Below are 21,783 nucleotides of genomic sequence, written 5' to 3' on the forward strand. Positions count from 1 at the left end.
GTGAGAGAGAGAGAGGTGCATAAAAGCTCATCATTTATGTCTAGATCGGGGTGGAGGATTTGGAGTCACGAGTCTCCTCTTTACCTAAAACATGCATGTCTCGTGTCTCTTCATTTCTCCTAGCTCAACCAATCTGAAGCTTCTGGTTGTTCCTAGCTAGCTTTTCTCTTATATATTAAGGTCTTTTCCAACAAAGGCCAAACCTTATTCTGCTACCTGGTTCATCTTTCCTCTTCTTTCTGGTTTGTTTGGTTTGAGAGCTTGAAGCTGCCAGCATGATCTGGTACCACTAGAGACTAAACCTAGCTAGCTTGCTGTATAAATAGATCCGGAGAAGGTTGAGTGTTGATTTTGTGTTTATGCCATGTATGTCCGTTTTGAGGTTTAGATATAAGAACTGCATCAAATAGATCGGTAAAAGATGCAGCTTGATATAGAAATAGGTATTCGAAATTTAGAATAGGATCCGGTTGGTGTTGATTTTGTGCTAGCTTATGTCCGGTGGCTTCAGGTTTAGATATAAGCTAGAACGGCGAAGAGATCGAATAGCAGAAGATCTAGATTTATGTAATTTGGTCCATACTTTTGATGGGGGTATTTTAGTTTTTGATAGATCTTGGTTTGTTTCATGTTCTGGGAATTCTGGAGAAATGGTTTTGAAGTCCACGAGTTCAGTTAAAGTTAAGTCTTAGATAAGTATATAAGGTTACTCTAGCTATACCAGGTCATTCTTGCAGCTTCAAACACTCACTCACCAACAGTATGAAACTCGACCTCTCAACCGATATGAAGGTCTTATGGTGATTCTCTGCTCGTCCCAAGGAGATAAGCTTGGATTCTGCAGGTATTGTATTTCTTTTTTGCACATCACGAACCATATATGCGCACACCTTATTATTTTCTGCTCAAGTTTAAATCTAGCTAGATGAATGAAAAATTAACTCTCTCTCTCTCTCTCTCTCTCGATTATATATAGCTGCATGAGACAAACTTCTAAGATGTACACTGGTAATAAGGAAAGAGCTTAGAATGAGACAGTTCATGGCTCTGTGAATAAGTCAGTATTAGTCTGGTCCATTCTAGGCCTGCAGTTTTTCCTGCTTAAGTTCTAATTTGATTATAGATTAAACAAGAAACTGATTATTAATCAAATAATGGTGTGAAAAGAATCCAAGATTTTCTGATAACATATATGTAAATACTACTGTAACTAATATAGATCTAATCAGAAGAAGTTCAAACCAGATGTTAGATAGATATATGGATTATGGAGTGGCCTAGCTAATTTCCAGTCCATGCTATTGCTAGCTTTACATATTCAACTATTTATTCAGATAGATAGCTGGCTATAGCTTTTAGTTGTTGAATATTTATGTGCTATCCCTAACTAATTATTCAATAATCAATCAATCAATCAATCACTATTTGACCAATATTGGAGATAGAAATTGAAGTCCTCGAGCTTCTAATCTCATCCATAATTCCTCCTGTCCCTAATAGTGCAAGAGCAAGATATTCATTTTTAGCTAGCAAGCAGGTTTGTATACATATGAAAAGCCAAATATATATGACATTTTCCTTATACATTAGTATGTGTAATCTTCATTGTATAGATCAGCAGACGCAATGATGATAAAACATCCCATGTATTGTGGTCTGATATCAGCTTGTGTTCCATTAGGGACAAAAGGTTGATAGTTAGTTGTTCCTAATCAAATCCTTTGTCCAATCCTTTGCCCCCTCGAGATCTCCAGCTCTTTTGTATTGCACACAATTTCCATCCAACTCATGCATGTTTGGTTTAATTGTCTTTAGCTTAATGCGTTGATTTCATATATGCCATTATATATTGACAATTATTTTTCTAACTGAAACTCTGAAAGTGATTTGTTAGTGATCTGTGCTAGGAAAGATGGATATGTAAGTACTCTACATGCACTTTCATTTCACCACATTGACTTGTGTAGTGTGTACTAGTCATCTAATTAAAGATCAATTTCTCCATTTCTTCTAATTTGTTTTGGTGCAGGTAAACTCTCTGGTACAGTGGTACTCTTATTGGTTTTTGAGAAGTTATTAGAAAGATCCATGTACGTGGTCACTCAGATTCTCAGAAAACACGTTCTCTGAGAGAAGTTAGCTGCAGCTTGCAGACTATCGTAAATGGCAAACCCAGAAATCAAATAACCAAGTAACCAACTGGGTCGTCGTCTCTGAGGAAAGGGCGCTGCATGCTTTTACTGTGGTTGGTGTGTGATTATGGTGCTGCATGCTAATTATTTTAACTACTACTCTAGTTTAATTTCAGCATCAGATAATTTACATGGATGAATCGGTCTATCTTTTCCTCAACAACTAAAGCTAGCTGGTTTTGAAATGCTTGCCGGAAAAAAGAAGAAGAAGCTAGTTTTGACATGCCCCGATCAAACTGCTCAAGTGTAATGCTATCATGCTATCAATCATTAACCTTACTTTGGAGTAATATTCCACCAACTAGGTGTTTAACTTTCGTTCAGTATTTGATATCATAGTAATTTGTAATAAAAGTATGCTTGATCCATTTACTTTTGGATTCAGAAATTTATAAGTTAAAGCTCACATGACCACATCATTAGTATACTTTTTAATCAGCATCCATTTACTTTGGTTTTAGGTACTTGTCAAAGGACAAATCAAGGTCATGTTTTGAACTACCTGATGTCACAGCATGCTATAAATGTATAATAATTTAAGCTTCTATGAGGTTCTTATGAATTTTGTTTTAGGACTTTGAAAAATCATAAAAACAAAAATTCTTATCATAATTTTAGAACTTAGAATTTGGCTTCAGTACTCCTTGGTGTCATGTCATGTAAGAAAATACAAAATTTTATTCTCAACTTTTCATAGTTTTTATGAGTTTTGTTTTAGGCCTTTGAATGTCACACCTTTGAGAGCAAGGTATAAACAACAATTAGTCACACTTGAAAATGCAGTGGGCACAATTTTCTCACTGAAGCCATCCCTGATGATATTGCTGAGATTTGCCGGGCCTTCCTTCCGAATATACCAAGAAACGGTCAAGGGAAAAGAGAGAGATCATTTCAGCACAAGATCCCCAAAGCACAAACGCGTGCTCAACAAAGAAGATATGTATGGTAGAAAAAGTCTCAACTCTCTCGAGTGAAGCCGCATTTACAAATAGCTACAAAATGAGTTCACATATTCGACTCGAGAAGATACAAATGGTGTACTCCCCCCATATCTGGCTCCTTCCTTTTCTACCATCAAAAAGAGGGAGGGACTTTCTACTAGGCTAGGCTCCGACCAAAAACTAACATTGTACATTGTTGGATTCCAGCAGCTGCGTATACTGACTTTCACCAAAAGTGATACGTTTGAAGATTAACCAACACAGGGTGCGCACCACCTAAACACCTCTATAAGAACCTAATATGCTCCACATATATATAACCTATATATTTCTACCCTTCCCAATCTATCCAAGAAAGAATATAGCGACGATCATGAAAGATGAGATGTGACCTGAACCCATGTTGTTCATCGTGATTTCACACTTTGAAATGAAGTGTAACTGAGAACTTGTAGTCTGGGATTTGAGTGCAGAATGACGCATCCCTTCATATGGCAGGCACTATAAGACCAAAGGAGCAGAGCAGCCATTACTCTTTCCTGCTTCATTTAGTGCTAAAAAAAGAATTGCAGTTTTTTCTTCTCTTTGGTTCAGGCTCTCCTAATTGCAACGAAACAGAAATCTCTTCATCGGAGCCACTCCGCAATGCTAAAACGTTTTTTGATACTGGATGTTCCTCTTGATTTCTATGAATTACTGGAGATCTGCTAGCAAAACTTTGAATGAACTCAAGCTCCGCACAGGGAGCTTTTTCAACACCTTTCTCAATGTCAATGTCACCATGCATTAATGATCGACTGGGTCCTAGACAGGATTTGCCTTCAAATGGTACTTGATGAAAGTTAAGACCCAGAGGTCCACAGTTAGCACAGAAAGCAGGGGATGACTCTGCAACTGTGGAACCAATCCCAGCTGCTGAAGTATTTCGTTGCTCTTGGATTGCAGCTATGTTAACAATAAACAAAAGTCAGGAAATGTGCAAAACAAAACCATGTGTTAACAAAAACATGATCATCCATCTAGATATCATTCTTCATTCATATATCTTTTAAAGGACTAGCGGACCTAATAATCACACCCCCTCCCTCTTGCAGTGGCATGTTACATAACTGTAGTAAAACCTTACAAATCATCATCTAAATAATTTCATTTTAAAAAATAAAAACAAGTTTGATGAGAGCAAGAAAGTAATGATTCCATGAGCCATCTTATAATATGATAGCTAAACAATAACGAAATGAAGATGAAAGCACCATAGAAAGCAGTAGAAATAATATTGAAAGAGTGATAGGTCATAGAGAGCAAGAACAATCACACGGGAAGAAAACAGTTGGATGGTTCAGAAGCACAAACCTTGAAGCCCTTCATTAGTTGTTATCAGATCAAGTTCCAGGAGATCAAGAAGGCGCCCAAGATCAACTCCACTAGTCCAATTTTCAGGAGGTTGGCCTATTTTTAGTTTCAAGCGACCACGGTTAGCTGTCCCACCCCAAATGATCCCAACAGGTCGTGGCTTCTCTCCATTCTGACCAGCTAATAGAATGAGGCTTCCACTGTCACCTTCAAGATCAAAAGTCTTCTGATTTTCTCCAACAACAAAAAAATCAGTGAAGAAACAAATCCCTTTTTCATCATTGTACTCAAGGGCATATGCCATGATGGTCCCAGTAGTCAAACCTGAACTTCTCCCCACTTTTATCACTTGCCTACCAATGAGACTGTTGATTGGAGACTGCAAATCTATGATGCGAACATCACCAATCTCACCTACACCTCGTACAGTTGTAATTACATTGTTCATGTAAAAATCTTCAGCAAAAGGAATGAAGGCACCATCAGCGCGCACAAATGTTTCTGCAGGGCACCAAATTGTAATGGGAATGTGTTAGGGGTCTGAAAACAAAATTCCTTCAGATGCTAATTTTAGTTGAAACTACAGTAACTCGGTAACAATATTCGAGGAACTAATGACTAGTAGGATATGTACTTCCCAAGGTTTAGATGTTCTTCAATGTGTCATATTATCAAACCCAAAATTGTGAATCAACATTTTTAATCTTGATTTAAGTCATACCCCACAGGCCCTCACTAACAAATCATACATAAATTCATGCAAAGTAACACTGATTTCTACAAGATGGTTGTCCTAGGCCAAGTATCAAGCTTTTCCCCCTATATTCTGGAAACACTATCAAGGATGATTGCCACCATATATGCATTTGCATATGATTTATCGAGAACCATTGCTTCTGATTTCATTACCTGGGTTTGTTCCGGCAAATATTCCGTACCAGAGGTCATCTGTGATAAAAGATGTTGCTCTCTCTACAGCACCAAGATACACCCCAGGTCCAAGGCTTGGTGGCATAGGATGAAACATTTTCTGGTTTGGATAGTCCAAATCAACTGCTACATGTCTATTTGTGAGGAAACCAATTTGTCTATTTCCTGTTCGACTTCTGACAATAGCACCCATAGTTCCATATGTCTCCTGGCTTGCAACCTAAACATGCAAAATGGACTTAGCAATTAGGTAACTTTAGGAACTATTAGGACACAACCCAGAGTATACAGTAGACACAGATTCCATCAATAAATATGAGGTTAAGGGAACCATAAGATCTCTTAGTTTACCGCTATGCTTAAAAGCTTTAACTATTGAGATGCAGACAACTATTGTTCCTATATCCTAGCACTCCCCTTCAAATTGAGCTCTCTCTAGCACTAAGGAGTCCAACACGTAAAACACAACATAAATGAGAGGTTCCAATCACAGGATACTTTTCATCCCACCTTGATACCCTGATATGGTACCTCAGTTTATCAGTGTACCTAAAGCTTAAGTTTACTCAAAGAGGGGGTATTGCAAAGAAAAACAAACAAAACATAAGAATACCATAGAAGGGCACAAAAGGCGATTCACACATATCTTTGTAAGTTACACCCGAGCAAATCCACTGGGTAAATTACCTCTATACTCATGAGTTATAGCATGGAATTAACTTTTATAGATCATCACCAATTCAGAAACCTCAAAATTTTACAGTAGTGGATATCTACTGTCATCACTACCTAACCAAAATAAGAAATGCAAGTACTTAACACTATCTAAACTTACGGTTCAAAAACCAGATTATCACTGCCACAGAAAACAAGTAGATGTCACCAATTTCTCTAGAAATACCTGGGAACCAGAACCGACACATGGATCACTTCCCCTCAAGCCATCCGCAAGTTCTGTGTAAAGCTGTTCTTTGGGAGTAGGAGCCGGAGAACCATAATAAGAAAATTCCACAACATCCACATCACACCACACACCTCCTGGCCCCTGGACCATTTTTCAAAAGCAGATACTGAATTAAAGCAGAACCTGGTCAAAGATCAAAATAAATAAATAGCATAACAAAAAATTTGATTTATAGACACCTGTTATATCTTTGAATGTTGGTAAGTTTGTCACCAAGTTGTTAGTTTTAGGATTCCCAACCCACATACAAAGTGTTTTTTTTTAGCAAGAGAATATTTCACAAATTTTCATCATTCTAACTAGCAACAAGGTTGATATGGAAAAGACATGTTTTAGTGATTAAATAATATAGAACCAACCAAAGAGGAGATATAAGGAAAACAAAGTATCACAAGTCCCATAAAAAGACACAAAAATTCCACCTCAAGAGCAGCAGGTAGACACTGTGAATGGCTGAGCCATTTCCTGTGTGTTTTACGGGCAACAAAGACAAGAATAGCTGGAATATCTGTCAAGACACCATTTCGAATCCGAAACCCAATGGCAGTGCCAAGACTAAAGCGACGCAATATCTTGCTATGGAATGCCCTAATGGTCATCAGCTCAAGCAAGGTTGTAGCCTGCTGTCCTGATGGCAACCGCCCCAAAGTTTCAGGAAGAACACCCTTCTGAAGGTTTCCGAAGTAGTTTGCTCTATCTTCTGCTGCATCATTAATCCGGGTCAAAGTAGGCCATGAGAAGTAGGCAGCATTGCTCTCAGAGTGCTGACCATTAGATGCAAATGGCTGGAGGGGAGATGGACTTGAAGAAGGGAGATTAGGATGACAGCAGTAGTTCCTTTCCAAGTCTAGAGCAGACTCCTCGGACTGTGTTGATCCAGAGTGATAAAATCTTAAGTCTAATCTGGTTCTGTCCATACTTTAGCTCTCCTACACGATATAATTCAACACTTCTGAGAACATCCATGTCCAGTCAAGAATATATAACCTATATACATTCTTCTTGCTTCAGTCTTTATAATTGAGAAGTTTACACCTTAAAATATAAAAGAGTGTCATTACAGTCGTCATTACATAATAATTCTGAACCTTTCAGGAAAAAAAATAGGAAGGGGGAGAGAAAGAAGAGATGTAAGATTAAAATCTCTTTAAAGCATTTAAAAGTAAATAAATGACACTACTGTGAAGTGTATATGAGATCAATCTTAGCTGAGTTGAAATGTAAGATGTTGCAGAATTACAAGGAACAAAAATCCATAGAAGAAAAAGGTTGCATTCTGAATTCTAACAACAGGGACAATGGTACGGCTCTGAAACTCAGTCAATAGTGAGATTATTAGAGCTCTCTATCGAGATTACTAAAGCTCTCTGAACTCTCATCTCACAGTAAGTACGATTTTGGCTGTCATTTCTAAAATTGTCAAACTTCATACATTTAGCTCTGTACGGCACATAAGTATGGAATTCAAGCCTTCCCACTAATCCACTACCATATTGCAGAATGTATCAACTAAAATAGGAACATACCCCCACACATACATTTAATGAAGTATTATTACATCTCTCTTCCAAATTAAAAAGGTTTAAGAATTCGTTAAAGGGTATCTTAGGACATGAACCCCATTGAAATAAGAACTTCAAGATAATTCATGAATGCACAAATACACTATCAGAAAAAGAAGGAAGAAAATCCCCTTTTCTCATGCAGAAAAAGCATACAGAATTAAATTATAGCGAAACTAGGGAGATAGATAGCATTGAAACAGAGCAAATTCACATACCCATGTTATCAAACAGATAAGACTTAAAATGAGAAACAGAAGAAAGATTGTTCAGAGTGAAGAATTAGATTGAACCCAGAAAGCAGAAACCCCAAAGTCAAATCTTTATGCAAAACCCAGATAACATATTGGCAAGAATATAAGAAACAAGAAAAGTATATTGAGAAAGAACTTACTAGTGATCAGCAGTGGTGGAACTGTGATGGAGGGCTCAAAGCAATGCCCTTTGAAGATTTTCATGCCCTAGTGAAGATTTTCCCACACACCCATCATCAAGAACATCAAGCTTATAGCACACAATCACCCCATCACAGAATCTATATATCATCCAGACCAAAAAGATTGAGTATTGTATGTGTGGAAAGAGAAAAAGTGAGAGAGTGAGAAGGAAAGGAAGCTATATTTAGAAAGACCCTTTTTTGTTTCTCTTTTTTTTTTTAACAAAATTTTAGAAAGAACTTTTAGAGAATAAGAAGCTATATACTCCTCCTAGTTTCTACATTTTGGAGTTTAGACTTTGGAGAGAGAGAGAGACCATACAATATCTGGTATCTCTGGTATTTGATTTTATAAAAACACAAAGAACCATGGAGGAGCATTTGTTTACACCACCCTTTTCTCCTTCCATCTTTATTTTTCTTTTCCCTTTTTCACTTTTCCCTTTCCTTTTTGCATTCTCATCACATTCCTTGGTGGAGGATTTTTGATGGAGAGATGGGCAGAGGAGGAAAATTTTCATTTTCTTGGATCCATGTGATATTCTATTTGGGTGGTAGGGAATAGGGCCCCATCCATATTTGCTCCCCAAAAGTAGCACACTCCTCATCCTAATAATTCAATTCCCAATCTAGCTATAGTGAAAATTCTCTATATTGCCTTCCAAATTGTAGGTGTTTATTTCCTTCATTCTCTTGGTAATTCTAGCACATAATAGATTGATTAGCTCCTTGCTTAATTAACTGGGGGTGTTTTTCTACCACATTTGTGCATAACTGTGGTTAAGTTATAGTTAATTATATAACACATTAAGGGAATGATTAGAAGTGGGGACAAGAGGAAGAGAGTTGGAGACAAACCCTTATGACCTCTAATATAATTATGATTTATTTACTTTATTGGGTTTTATTTCAAAGAGTTAAAGTCTATAAGCCTTCCCCAGCCTCTCTCTCTCTCTCTTATGTCATGTGCTCCATCCATTATTTTTCTTCACAAAGCTCAAATCTCAATAGTAGACCTTGCTAAAGAGAATTGTCTTTCTAGAATCCAAATACCCTCTCAACCTCTTTTTCTCCATCCCATCAGATATCCCTTGCATTATCTTCAACTTTTATAACCCACATTATCTTCTGCATTCATCTTTTTCAATTATCATATAATGATAACAAACAGTCTCTACTTACAATAAATTATCTACTAGAAATTATGATTACCTCTAAGAAGTCAATAACTCGATAGTCAATACTCAATACTATTATCTTGGTGATACAGTCTGGCCAGATATAGATGAGGAGGCTAATGATCTAGCAGTCACTTTTAGACTACTGCTTAGGGTCCCTTTCTAGTTGGAAGATTGTAGCAATGGATAGGTAAGCTCTTTTGTCATGTATATATTTGTAGTCTAACATGACAATGATAATTTGCTTATCTCAAGCATTATGAGAGAGAAGCAGAGAGAGTGAGTGAGTCATACACTCATACCCCCTATGAAAATTTCCACAATGCAATTATTGGATCACAGCCCCTGGCCCTCCTCCCCCCCCCCAAGCACAAATGCACAATGACCCTAAATCTTTTTCAAAAAGAAATTCTGAATTTGTAGTAGCACTCACCTCAGTGTCCTCTTTTTTTTTCTTTTTTTTTTTCCTTCCACTTTTTGGTCCTTTGATTGTACACAAGTGTCCTTCAATCCTGAACTCTTATCACAATTATCATTTCCCTCGACATTTTCTTGTCTTCTGGCTAATTTTTCATACCAGGTCCCCAGTCCTTTTGCTTCAAAAAGTGACTCAGCCCTAGGAAAGTCCAGCCTTGATTATCAAGAAAAACAAAAGGGACAATGGAAAATACAGAGTGCTTTGTGGCTTATATACCATTTCAAACAGAATGGTGCAGCTAGCTGTATATTTTGCTCTATGAGAACTGATTGCTTGAGTGGATGGAAGCATATCCCCATGAGAGATAAGAGAAGGTGCTCTCCCAACTGTATCACTGTAGTCCTTCGGCCTTGGGCCCTTTCATGCCAATTATTCATCTTCTCATAGAACTAGGATAAGCATTTGTCATATGTGACTAAACTCACCAAAGCTTGCCTTTGTTAGGAAAATTCCCTACTTATTCATATTTCAACACTACACCTGCAAGGAAGCTAGTTCAGTTTGATGAAAGATTAGTAACAACCAACACTGACAGAAGAAGTTTGCTTAATGGGAAACCGAAGTGGAGCACCCAATTTTATCAAATTCCTCCAAAGGCACCTTAGCACCAAATTTCCTCAATTCTTAGCCTACATCATTAAGCGAAATATAATTTATTGAGCCACCTGGTGTGGAGAGTCTAGTAAATTAGGATATTAGTGTGATTTTGTTGTGATACTCTCGTGAACCATATATGATCCCAATTCGTGGACCATATATGATCCCAATACTACTGCTGGGTAGATGTGTTATTAATTTACAAACATGCATACCTGAGGTGTCTTCCTACCAAGCTCTCAATCTCGATAGGGAAAAAAAACAAAACAAAAAACAAAAAGAGTAAAATTTAGTGGTCACTATCAGGCCAACAGGCCCACACAAGAAATGGATAGTGAGCCCAAACTCACTAGCTATATATATTACACCTGCATTTGCGGTGACGTGGCACAAATCTCTCGTTGTCTTCCAATCCGAGTCGAAGCTCCGGTCTCCGGTAACGAGCTGAAGAAGAAAGAGAAGAAGAGGACCAAAACGATGTCGTCGGAAGCCTCGAAGGGAACGACGACGGGGTTCGTGGAGTGCGATCGGCTGCAGCGGGCGCTGGTGGAGTGTCACCGTCGGATCCCGGCGGGTCGGGCGCGGGAATCGGGTTGCCGGCACCTGAACCGCGGACTTGCCGAGTGCTTGGTGTCGGTGGCGTGCCCCGACGAAGCCGAAGCGGTTCGGAGCCTCTGCGGTAGCGGCGGCACCGGGTTGAAGCGGACTCAGTGCCAACAGGCTCAGCTCTCCCTCTCTGTCTGCCTCTCCTCTCTTCAACGCCAAGACTAACAACAATGCAATCCAAATTATTCCAATTTTTTTGGGGTCATTGTGTTCGAATTAACATGTATCAATGTGAGAAATGATTGTTTATGTATGAATCCGACAAGATCATTCGCATGTTTATGAGATTGTAATCGCCAACTTAACAACATAACATACTAACAAACCATCCTCGAAGTAAAAGAGCATTACAGACACAAACACTGCACAACATGAGCAGAAACGGAAGATACAAGTTGTGTAGTTTTGGTAAGCAGTATGCAGAGTTATACACTCGTACAAGTTATGCAGAAAACTTGTATCTGTCATGAGGGGAAGAGTAGTCGATGTTGGGGCCGGATGGAACTATTCCGAAAGGATTGATGGAAGGGTGGCTTCCGTAGTAGTGTTGTTTGATGTGATCCATCTGGACTGTGCTGCTCATTCCTGGAACTTGGAAGATGTCTTTGGTGTAGTTAAACAGATTCGGGTACTCTCGCAGGAGTTTCTTGTTGCACTTGAAGTGGACTACATAAACCTGTCATTGTGGTAAAAACTTCAATTGGTTAGAACAGTGTATATGTTCGTCTTAAACGCAGAAAATCACTAGAGTGAGAGAGGATTATCAGTACCTCATCGAATCTTATGAGAGTAACGAACAAGCGAATATCTGCTTCAGACAATGTGTTTCCACAAAGGTATCGTTGCTTGCTAAGTATCTCCTCACATCTGTCCAATGCTTCATACAACTGTTTCACAGCCTGAGGCAAGAAATATCAAACAATGTAAACAACATACCTTCAAGATTCAAAACTAGTTACAGCAGTCGAAAATATTACCTCATCATAAGGCTCCTGCTTCTTGGCAAACCCACATTTATAGACACCGTTGTTTATCTTGTCGTATATCCATTCATTAGTCTGATTGATTTGGGATTGCAAGTGAGTTGGATACAAGTCCAAAGCTGGGTTCTCTGCTATACTGTTGAATTCAGTATTGAACATGCGAATTATCTCTGAACTCTCATTACTGACAATTGTTCCAAGCTTTTTATCCCACAGAACCTAACAAATGATGAAGTTTAGTCATTTCACTCTAGACAGTCAGAAAAGAGAACAATGCAACTCAATGAAATTAGCACTTAATATGAGTGATTATACCGGAACAGTGTACTTTCCAGTGTATTTTGTACTAGCAATCTCATAAAGTTCTCGAACACTTTTTGCTCCATTCAAGGGGTCAGGTTCAGCTCCTGCTAGCTCCTTATCCGAAGCAGCAAAAACCCATCCCATATGCTCATCACTTTCTTTTGTTCTTTCCCATATTGGTTTGACCGACTACACAGAGCAACAAATAATTAGACAAAGAAAAATGAATTCTAACAATGTGAATCTAACAAGTCACAAACTTAATAAGCAGTGCATTACCGTAAAGCTGATGGCTTTCTGAAGTCCTTTGATATTTAAGTATGCAAGGCACCTTGACGCCCACGGGCAAGCATATGATATGTACAGATGATATCTCCCAGCTTCAGCTGGAAACTGCGAATTCGGGTCTCGTGAAATGAAGTTACGGAATTCAGAAGCGCTTCTCACAAATGCACCAGATTGCGAAACCTCATCCAGTGCAGACCGAGCCATGTTATGATAGTGTGCTGTAGAATCAATACACGCAGAAACTAGCTTTACTTCAAGTAATCTAAATACTTAATTATATATAAAGACTATAAATTTGATACAGACAATAGTTATGCATGTAAATCTACAAGTAAATCAAACTTTAACTATAACAGTGTATCTAAAGGGAAAACTTCACAATTCGATATCTTGCTACAGGACAGTTGGATGAAACTGAAGCCATTCTTCTGTTCTTTTCTTTTTCAATCAACTGTGAAATCAATTCAACAGTTCTCAGTTTCTTACCCAGTGGATTATTTTTGCCGAAAATTCTGCAACCGAGTCTATTCATTCTTTTCAATAGTTAGAAATTCCAGTCTACAGATATTCAACAATTCATGATCACCAAATGAATCAATTCAATATAAACTCAACACCCAGATACTGTAATCAATCATCAACAAGCAATCACAACTCAGATCATAGGATTCTAATCGAGCAGGATTCTACCCTCCTGTTTTTGTATCAAATTATGAAAAAGGAAAATAGCAAAAGCAATCAACTTTGCTCCCAATCCAGAAATGAAAATCAGTAACAGGTAAACAAGAATGTTTGACTTGCCTGAAAGGAGGAAGATCTGAGCCTGAGCTTGAGCTTCAGGGAGAGTAAAGTGAATGTTGTTGGTGCAAAGTTTAAGAAAGAACAATGATATAGCACTTCCTCAAGTACCACCTTGTAACCAAAAAAAATAAAATTCAAGTACATCTTTGATTTGTTTACATATAAGCATTCATGTATCAAATATTCAAATTTCGCTATCGCCAGTCGCCACTAGCAAGGAAATCAATTTTCACTTGTTTTGGTCAGATGCATGTACTAGGGAGCATTTATAGTGAGGATTCTTTATGGTTTAAAAGATCTATTTTTCGATCACATCTTGGCATCTCATTTGTTCAGTTTTTAGGTCTATATGTGTAGGTCAACCCTACAAATTTTCAGCCAAATCAGTGATCGTTAAGGTAACAAACTAGATCAAATTAATGGACAAACTAAATTTGTCAAACATGAACCGTTCAAGTTCATAATTGGTAAATCACACTTATGAATGTCTTAACAATTTTTAATATGGCTAAAAATTTACAGATATGATATACTCATAAATACCTATAAACTGAACGGTCAAGATATGAATATAAGATCAAAAAGGGGGATAAGCTGAAAAGTCTTCAACTAGTTCTCAACTTAAGGGTCATTATTAGAAGGGCTTCCATTCTGGTATCCATAATCCATTTTGTAATTGGAAACACACGTGGGCTCTGTAACTGGGATTTTGTGAGAAGAGTGTTGTTACAATAATTGTGTATCACCAGAAGGCAAACTTCAGCAAGTTTCTTTGTTTCAGTTTTGAGTTACAGTAGTAGTACACAGCAACTATGCTTCTCAAGGCATAAGAACAATTACAGGCTTATTGCTGCTTTTGAGATACAAATGGAGATCACCAATCCCCTTATTGCTGCTTTTGAGATACAAATGGAGATCACCAATCCCGGAAAAATTGACATACATAACAAAGACTGAACTCTTCTGAGAACAATCCTGCCAACTGCTGCCATAGCTCAACTTTTGAAGGCTATCGAAAATATACATCCGTCCTTTCGGTATATTTGAGCTGCTAGCCAATTCCTTTAGAGATTCTCTCAGTCAAATCCGAAAGAAGAGCATACTTGTTACTCTCGTAACATGCAGTCGTAAACGCTTGCAATGTCACACGATCCACATTCTGATCCTTATCAACTAATTTGTGAAAGAACAATGCTGCTATTCCCACTTTCTTCTCACAACAAAGCTTCCTGACCAATGTATTAACCGTGCGGATCCAGTACTTCTTTTCAAGCCTATCTAAGATGACCATAGCAGTGGCATAGTCATCTTTTTGGCAATACTTGTGAGTTAATGTCAACCTAGTTACTTCACAGGGCGACAGCCCCTTGTCCATCATGGTATCATATAACTTGCGAGCCTCGTCAAGTTTCTCCTCCTTGCAGAGCCCACTTATTAGAGCACCATAAGTAAAGCTATCCGGGGAACAACCATGATCACTCATCCTGTGGAAGAACTTTACAGCCAAAACGATATTTCCATCCCTACAATACCCACATATCATAGATGTATAAGTCTCCTTGGTTGGAATCAAGCCAAGCCTTACAGCTACCTCAAAAAGTTTCTCGCTTTCTTTCATTTTCTTTTGCCTGCAGAAAGCAGCAATCAGAGTTGTATATGAATGCATATCAGGTTCCAATCCCGCTTTGACCATCTTATTGAAAAAAGCTTGGGCTCCCTTAATATCAGCCTGTTTGCAATGCTCAGATATGAAAATGGTATACGTGACTCTATCAGCCTGCAATCCTCTGCGAAAACCCTTCTTAATTAGTTTATAAGCTTCCTGGACTCTTTCCTTTTTACAGAGACAGTCCATAACTGCATTGTATGTACATATATTCGGAGCAAATCCTTCTTCACTCATTACATCCATCAATTGATATGCTTTTTCGAAATTCCCAGCTTTACAATGCCCATAAACGAGAGTAGTATACGTATAGGCGTTAGGAACTAATTCTTGTTCCTTCATTCTGCTCAACAACATCTCGGCACGACTCATTTTCTCTTCCTTGCAATATCCACTGATCATCGCAGTATAAGTATGCACATTTGGTTTGTAATTATCACTCCGTACCAGCTTCAGAAACAGCCTAAATGCCCTCTCAGTCCACCCTTTCTTGCACAGCCCATCAATCAACGCCGTATGTGTATACACATTCGGCTTCCAACCCCTCCTCACCATCTCCTCCAACATCTCAAACGCTTGCTTAACACTCCCCCTCTTGCACAACCCATGAATCAAAGACGTAAAGTTAACCAAATTCGGCTTCACCCCCATCTTACTCATCTTATCGAAACACCAAGACGCTCTACTCACGAAACCCTTCTCGCAAAACACACTCACAATCAAAGTAAAACTAGCATTATCCAAAACAAAACCCCTCTCAATCATCCTACTCAACCACCTATCCACCTCCATAACCGCACCCTTTCGACAATACCCAACAACCATACACTTGAAACTCAAGCCATCCGGACACACACCTCTCACAGACATTTCATCGAACACGTTCTCTGCATATTCCATCAGCCCCATTTCGCAAGCAATGCCGACAACACAGTTCAAAGTCCGAGTACTCAACACAAGCCCCTGGTTCTGCATATCGAAAACCATATCGGCAGCCTCTTTAAACCTCCCAATCTCCGCGAAACTCCTCACCATACACTGAACCACCTCATGGGTCCTCTCCAAATTACCATTGCCGAAAATCGACATTGCACAAAAGATGTAAAGCCGCATAAAGTATCGAAATTTTGTGAAACCAACAGCCCAGTAGAAGAAGCTCAGCGCCACCATGGACCCGGCCTCGCCGGCTAGCGAAGCCACGACGGAAATGGCGTGTTCGTGGGTCAACGAATCAGGGTTTAGGTCAAGATTGAGAATTGGGGGTGAAGATTTGAAATGGGTTTGTGGGGAGTAGGATTTGTAGACCATGGAACAGATTTGGGTGACCAGAGAGTGTGATTCTGATTGGGAATCGGAGGTGGTGGAGGCGGAGGAGGATGGTTCGTCGGAATCGGTGTAGGAAGAGAGGGTTCTGAGGGTGTAGGGGTGGGAAATGTGGGTCGATGTAGGGGATAACAGCTTGTGGTGGAGTCCATGGTTTCTGAGAATTCGAAGAGAGAGCATCAGGGTTTTAGGAGGGTTTTTCTCAGTTCGAATTTGCCGAGTACATATAGTCAAATACTCCCATTTGCTTCGTTTTGGGAGTTGATTTGGGCCGGGTTGGATTATGGACTTTAATTGTGTCATGGCTCAAAAGATATGTTTCTCTCTTGCGCCAACAACATCTTTAACAAACATTAGGGACAAAAACTCTTTATTGCCATTACGGATCTGACTTATTTACGAATACATGTCCGGCCGTATACGACCATTTCTGTCCGTCCAATGCCGTTTTCGTCCATATCAGCGCATACCTGGTGCCAAGTGGACTCAGGAACTGTTCTCGGAAACACCAAAAATGCGTCAGAAGTGGTCCGAAACAATTCGAAAATGTCCGGAAACAGGTCCATAAATAATTTGGATCGTGGGGACAATACTAACTTTTTATTGTGTATAAGTGCAAAGGTCATTATTGCCCCCACATATCCGACTTATTTACAGATACATCTGACGCGTATATGACCATTCTGGCCGTCTAATACCATTTTCGGCCATAACAGCACGTACCCGGCGTCTTTTATATTCATAAATTATTCTTGAAAACGCCAAAAATGCGTTAGAAACAGCCGAAAACATGTTAGAAATGTTCGGAAACGCATTCCTAAATAAATTGGGTCTTGGGGGGAATACTGACTTTTCCTTGTAAATTAGTGTTTGAATTAACCTATAATTGAGGATGGTCATTATTGCCCCCACAATTTTGACTTATTTACGGATACATACCCGATGCGTATCCGACCATTTCTGGCCATACTAGCGCATACCCGGTGCCTTTTAGATTAAGAAAACGTTCTCGGAAACGCGTCGAAAATGCTTCAGAAACGTTCAGAAACTCGTCCGTAAATAAAATGCATTATGGGGGCAATATTGACTTTCCATTGTCGTGTATTAGTGCTTTCAACTTATCAAACTTTTAAGCTGATGGAATGAATGTTCGAGCTAATTTCCAAGCTCCAATATTCAAAGATCAAACATTTTAAATTTTCTATCGTCGTATATTAGTATTGTTGTCAAATATGATATATGTCCGATAGAGATAGATTAGAAGTCTTGGGGAAATTGACAGGATTTGAAAACTTGAAGTCATGTAAATTTAGGGCGGTGCTATAAACACCCTCATTTTTACTATTAAAACATCCCATATTTTTTTCTATCCACATGTTTCAAATTTATTTACAAACTGGTCATTTTAATTGGTTTCATGATTGGCTATCTTCATAGATAAAATGTGTTAATAGTAAAAATGGGTGTGTTAATAACATCACCCTAAATTTATGGAAAAACAATAAATTAGTAGTTTAGCTAGACATTAATTACTTATTCTGATATCCATTGTAACATTACCTAAAACCACTTGAGTCATAATTGATTCACATGAATGTGCATGTGAACTTCAAAACTTTTACGTACACTGCATCTTCAATTATCAATGAACATATAGTTTCTAATAAATGACACATACTGTTGGATTACCTAATTGGTAAGGGTTGTGATGAATTAGGAAAAATTAATACATCTTCCAAGATTCTTCTAACTACCATTTCCAGGTTTACTGAAAAAGACAAATAACTGAGCATATGTGTCCACCGGAAGGATTCTGAAATGGGTGAACCGGACAGCCTCAGATGTAAGGCTTAGATCTTTGTTTTATGTTGTTCTTGTTTCTGCTTCATTGAGTTTTGATGGTACTCAGGTGGTTTGTGTTGTAATGTTGTTTCTGCAGAGGGGATTAGAATTTGGCACAAGAAGAAAGAATTAAGGGACATTGCACTGTGCTCTGTATTCATAACTAGTTTGAATGAATGATTGTATGACAATGTGCTCTGTATTCATAACTAGTTTGAATGAATGATTGTATGATACGTATATAACTCGATATACATTGTTGGTTCATTTTCTAACATTTTAAGTTTTTACACTATGTAATTGTTTAATATGGCAATACAAACTTTTGAAATATAAATATGTTTGATAATATTTTATCTTACTCTGCACGAGAGAAAGAGTGTTAATTTGATATACATTTTTGACTCATTCCGTGATCGCTTAAATTTTTACGGTTAGTAGTTTCTGAGCACAGGGAAAACTATGTATAGCAAAACAGTATACTAGATATTTGACAAGAGAACATTACTTCCAAGGCAACCAGTAGAGTACCTGAAAAGCATTGGCATTTCACTCTCAATTGAAGGATCTTTATGATGATTAGGTGGCAGCAAGCCAAGAGCACACAGTCCTTTCTTTTAAGCTTTTCCTATGAGGCATCCAATCCATCCCTGTTTTTAAGGGACAAGAGTTGAATATGATCCAATCCCCCGTCACATGGAGCTCCCCACCTTTACATAATTGCAAGATATTTCACCAGGAAGGAAAACCACAATGGCCAACAGTGAGATCAACCTTTGATAGTTTCAGTGATCATGTCAATCTATCATCTATATCAATGAAACCTTTGTGTCCTCTTTGTCTTTGCAAAGGGTGTGCTCTGAAGATTGGTCGTCCAACCCTCCATCCTCCCTCATGTGAATTTTTCTTTTTGATGCAATTTCTCCCCCTCCTTAATGGGGCAGTCTGTCTCCTTTGTGTTTTTTGTTTCAGCTGTTTGTTCTTTGTTTTTCTATCAATGAATTTTTCATTACCAAAAAAAAAAAAAAAAAAAATTTCTATATCAGTGAAAGAAAACAAACCTGGTTTTGGTCCACATCTTTGTGAATCTCAGACTATACAATCCCATAGGTTACCCTCAGATCAAGTTACCTATATATTTTACTGGTTTCACATGCTGTCTTTGACCCCTTTTCCATGGAAATTTTTATCAGAAATCTTCCCCATGCAATTTAGTTAACACTTAAACAAACCCAGATAGTCAATGATCTTGAAAACAGATTACAGAGACTGTACTGTAGTGTAAATGTGAGAAAATTATGGAAAGGCATCACATGCTTGCTTTTAGCACAGGGTATGATTCATTTTAACACTAAGGTTTTGACCCTCATCATTTTTTCTCTTTCTTCTTCCTCCTTATGATCAATCATCTTTGTGTAATCACAGTTTGGTGAGTGCTTTAACTTTTAATTAAAGGAGTAAATAATAATCTCAACCCTAATAAGAGCAAACCGTGTGGGACTTTTCTATCAGATAAATTGGAACCTACAAATTTGAATAGTGATAAAGCTCTGGGAAAACATAGTATTAAGGTATCCATTATAATAGGTTTAGAACCTTTGAAAATAACCAAGCTGTTCACATCACAATGTATTATAGCATTTTTCTGGGTATCTAGGCATTTTAAACTTGAGCAATTGAAGGTAGGTACGTGGCAGAAGAAAGAAAAATCTAAGAGACTGAGAATCAGATATGAACAACTGTGCTGCTATAAGCCTATAAGAGAAAGGGAAAAGAAACTGTATGATAGATTGAGATAAAGAAATAATAACAAGAAACTGTATGATACCAAGTTCCTAATCCTAATTGGAGGATGGAGAAATCATACATTAAAGGGTTGGTTAGCATATACATATAAAATTGATTCTTATATGAGAACAAGAATATTAAAGAGTTAAAAGGAAGTTGGGGGGAGCAACATAGTTATCATTAAAAAGTAGAAAGGGACTTGGAATTATTGAAACATGCAAACCAGTGCCCACCACAAAGGAAATTATATGAAGAATCTCAACCCACTCCCCCTTTACCTCCATTGGTTTTCCTCTCTATAAAACCAAGTTATACTTTCACCAAGGAGCATTGAAAATACAAGATGATGCAAAACCTGCAGTGCAACTTCTTCTTCTTGCTTTCCTGCATTCTTTTCTGTACTACTTTGGCTCTTCCATGGAGCCAAAGCAGAGAGTTCAACCAAGCCAAAAACTATGAGGGCTCTTCTGATTTTGTGGACCTTCAGTACCACATGGGTCCTGTGCTTTCTTCTTCTCCAATCAACCTCTACATTATTTGGTATGGGAATTGGAACCCAACTCACCAATCCACCATTAGAGATTTCATCTACTCACTCTCTTCACCAGCCCCCTACCCTGCTGTTTCTGATTGGTGGAAGACTGTGAGGCTCTACACTGATCAAACTGGCTCAAACATCACTGGGTCTATTTCCCTTTCTGGTGAGTTCTATGACTCTAAGTACTCCCATGGCGGTTCTCTTAGCCGATTGTCAATGCAATCCATCATCAAGCATGCTGTCACTTCATCATATCCAAGAGCATTACCTCTCAATCCAAACAATGGTCTCTACTTGGTTCTAACCTCTCCTGATGTTAGAGTTCAAGATTTCTGCAGAGCAGTGTGTGGTTTTCATTACTTCACATTTCCAACCATTGTTGGTGTGACTGTACCTTATGCTTGGGTTGGTAACAGTGGGAAGCAATGTCCTGGCATCTGTGCATACCCATTTGCGTGGCCTAAGAACTCAGGCAGGCCACCACCAAGCACAAATGGAGGCAACAACATAATGAGAGCGCCGAATGGCGATCCGGGTGTCGATGGGATGATCAGTGTGATAGCTCATGAGCTAGCAGAAGTGTCAAGCAATCCACTTGTGAATGCTTGGTATGCAGGTGATGACCCAACTGCACCAACTGAAATAGCAGATTTGTGTATGGGTGTTTATGGGAGTGGTGGGGGTGGTGGATATGTAGGGGTGGTGTCTAAGGACAGATGGGGAAATGGGTATAATGTTAATGGGGTGAAAGGTAGAAAATTCATGGTGCAATGGGTATGGAACCCTGTGAAAAGAAGATGCTTTGGTCCCAATGCCATGGATTAGGGTTACAGCTTAGTGCTGGTTATGCATGATTGTAAATGATCTCTTTCCATGTCTCAAAAAGAAAAGGCAGAAGGGGCCAATCTGGAGGGGAAGGCATGTGATGAAGGGATGGCCTGCTTGATTTGTGTTGGTACATTGAAGCACACTCTGATGTTTTGCCTAGCTTTTGCCTATATGTCATAATAGCTT

At 38.6% G+C, this 21,783-nt stretch overlaps 4 protein-coding genes and 1 non-coding gene across 5 annotated transcripts; 2 read left to right on the top strand and 3 right to left on the bottom strand.

The window, feature by feature from the left end:
• On the top strand, positions 1-2,607 carry LOC101312808. The gene is made up of 2 exons (XR_184201.1): positions 1-844; positions 2,030-2,607. It is a non-coding gene; the product is annotated as an uncharacterized LOC101312808 (transcript).
• A 48-nt stretch (positions 2,608-2,655) lies between these two features.
• Positions 2,656-8,710, bottom strand: LOC101312996. Its single transcript, XM_004293706.1, has 7 exons — positions 8,337-8,710; positions 6,803-7,415; positions 6,318-6,461; positions 5,396-5,636; positions 4,811-4,987; positions 4,487-4,693; positions 2,656-4,078 (listed from the first exon to the last, which is right to left on the bottom strand). The coding sequence occupies exons 2-7, from the start codon at positions 7,295-7,297 to the stop codon at positions 3,678-3,680; spliced, it is 1,665 nt and encodes a 554-aa protein (XP_004293754.1). The 5' UTR covers positions 7,298-7,415; positions 8,337-8,710; the 3' UTR covers positions 2,656-3,677.
• Positions 8,711-11,435: 2,725 nt separating this feature from the next.
• On the bottom strand, positions 11,436-13,705 carry LOC101313287 (glutathionyl-hydroquinone reductase YqjG-like). The gene is made up of 6 exons (XM_004293707.1): positions 13,613-13,705; positions 12,803-13,029; positions 12,536-12,712; positions 12,215-12,439; positions 12,008-12,136; positions 11,436-11,913 (listed from the first exon to the last, which is right to left on the bottom strand). The coding sequence occupies exons 2-6, from the start codon at positions 13,013-13,015 to the stop codon at positions 11,680-11,682; spliced, it is 978 nt and encodes a 325-aa protein (XP_004293755.1). The 5' UTR covers positions 13,016-13,029; positions 13,613-13,705; the 3' UTR covers positions 11,436-11,679.
• Positions 13,706-14,663: 958 nt separating this feature from the next.
• Positions 14,664-16,790, bottom strand: LOC101313583 (pentatricopeptide repeat-containing protein At4g19890-like). The gene has a single exon (XM_004293708.1). The coding sequence runs from the start codon at positions 16,779-16,781 to the stop codon at positions 14,664-14,666; it is 2,118 nt and encodes a 705-aa protein (XP_004293756.1). The 5' UTR covers positions 16,782-16,790.
• Positions 16,791-20,574: 3,784 nt separating this feature from the next.
• LOC101299655 lies at positions 20,575-21,706 on the top strand. Its single transcript, XM_004295436.1, has one exon. The coding sequence runs from the start codon at positions 20,575-20,577 to the stop codon at positions 21,592-21,594; it is 1,020 nt and encodes a 339-aa protein (XP_004295484.1). The 3' UTR covers positions 21,595-21,706.
• Positions 21,707-21,783: the final 77 nt, after the last annotated feature.

Source organism: Fragaria vesca, linkage group LG3, assembly GCF_000184155.1.
Source record: "Fragaria vesca subsp. vesca linkage group LG3, FraVesHawaii_1.0, whole genome shotgun sequence".
Taxonomy (NCBI): Eukaryota; Viridiplantae; Streptophyta; class Magnoliopsida; order Rosales; family Rosaceae; genus Fragaria; species Fragaria vesca.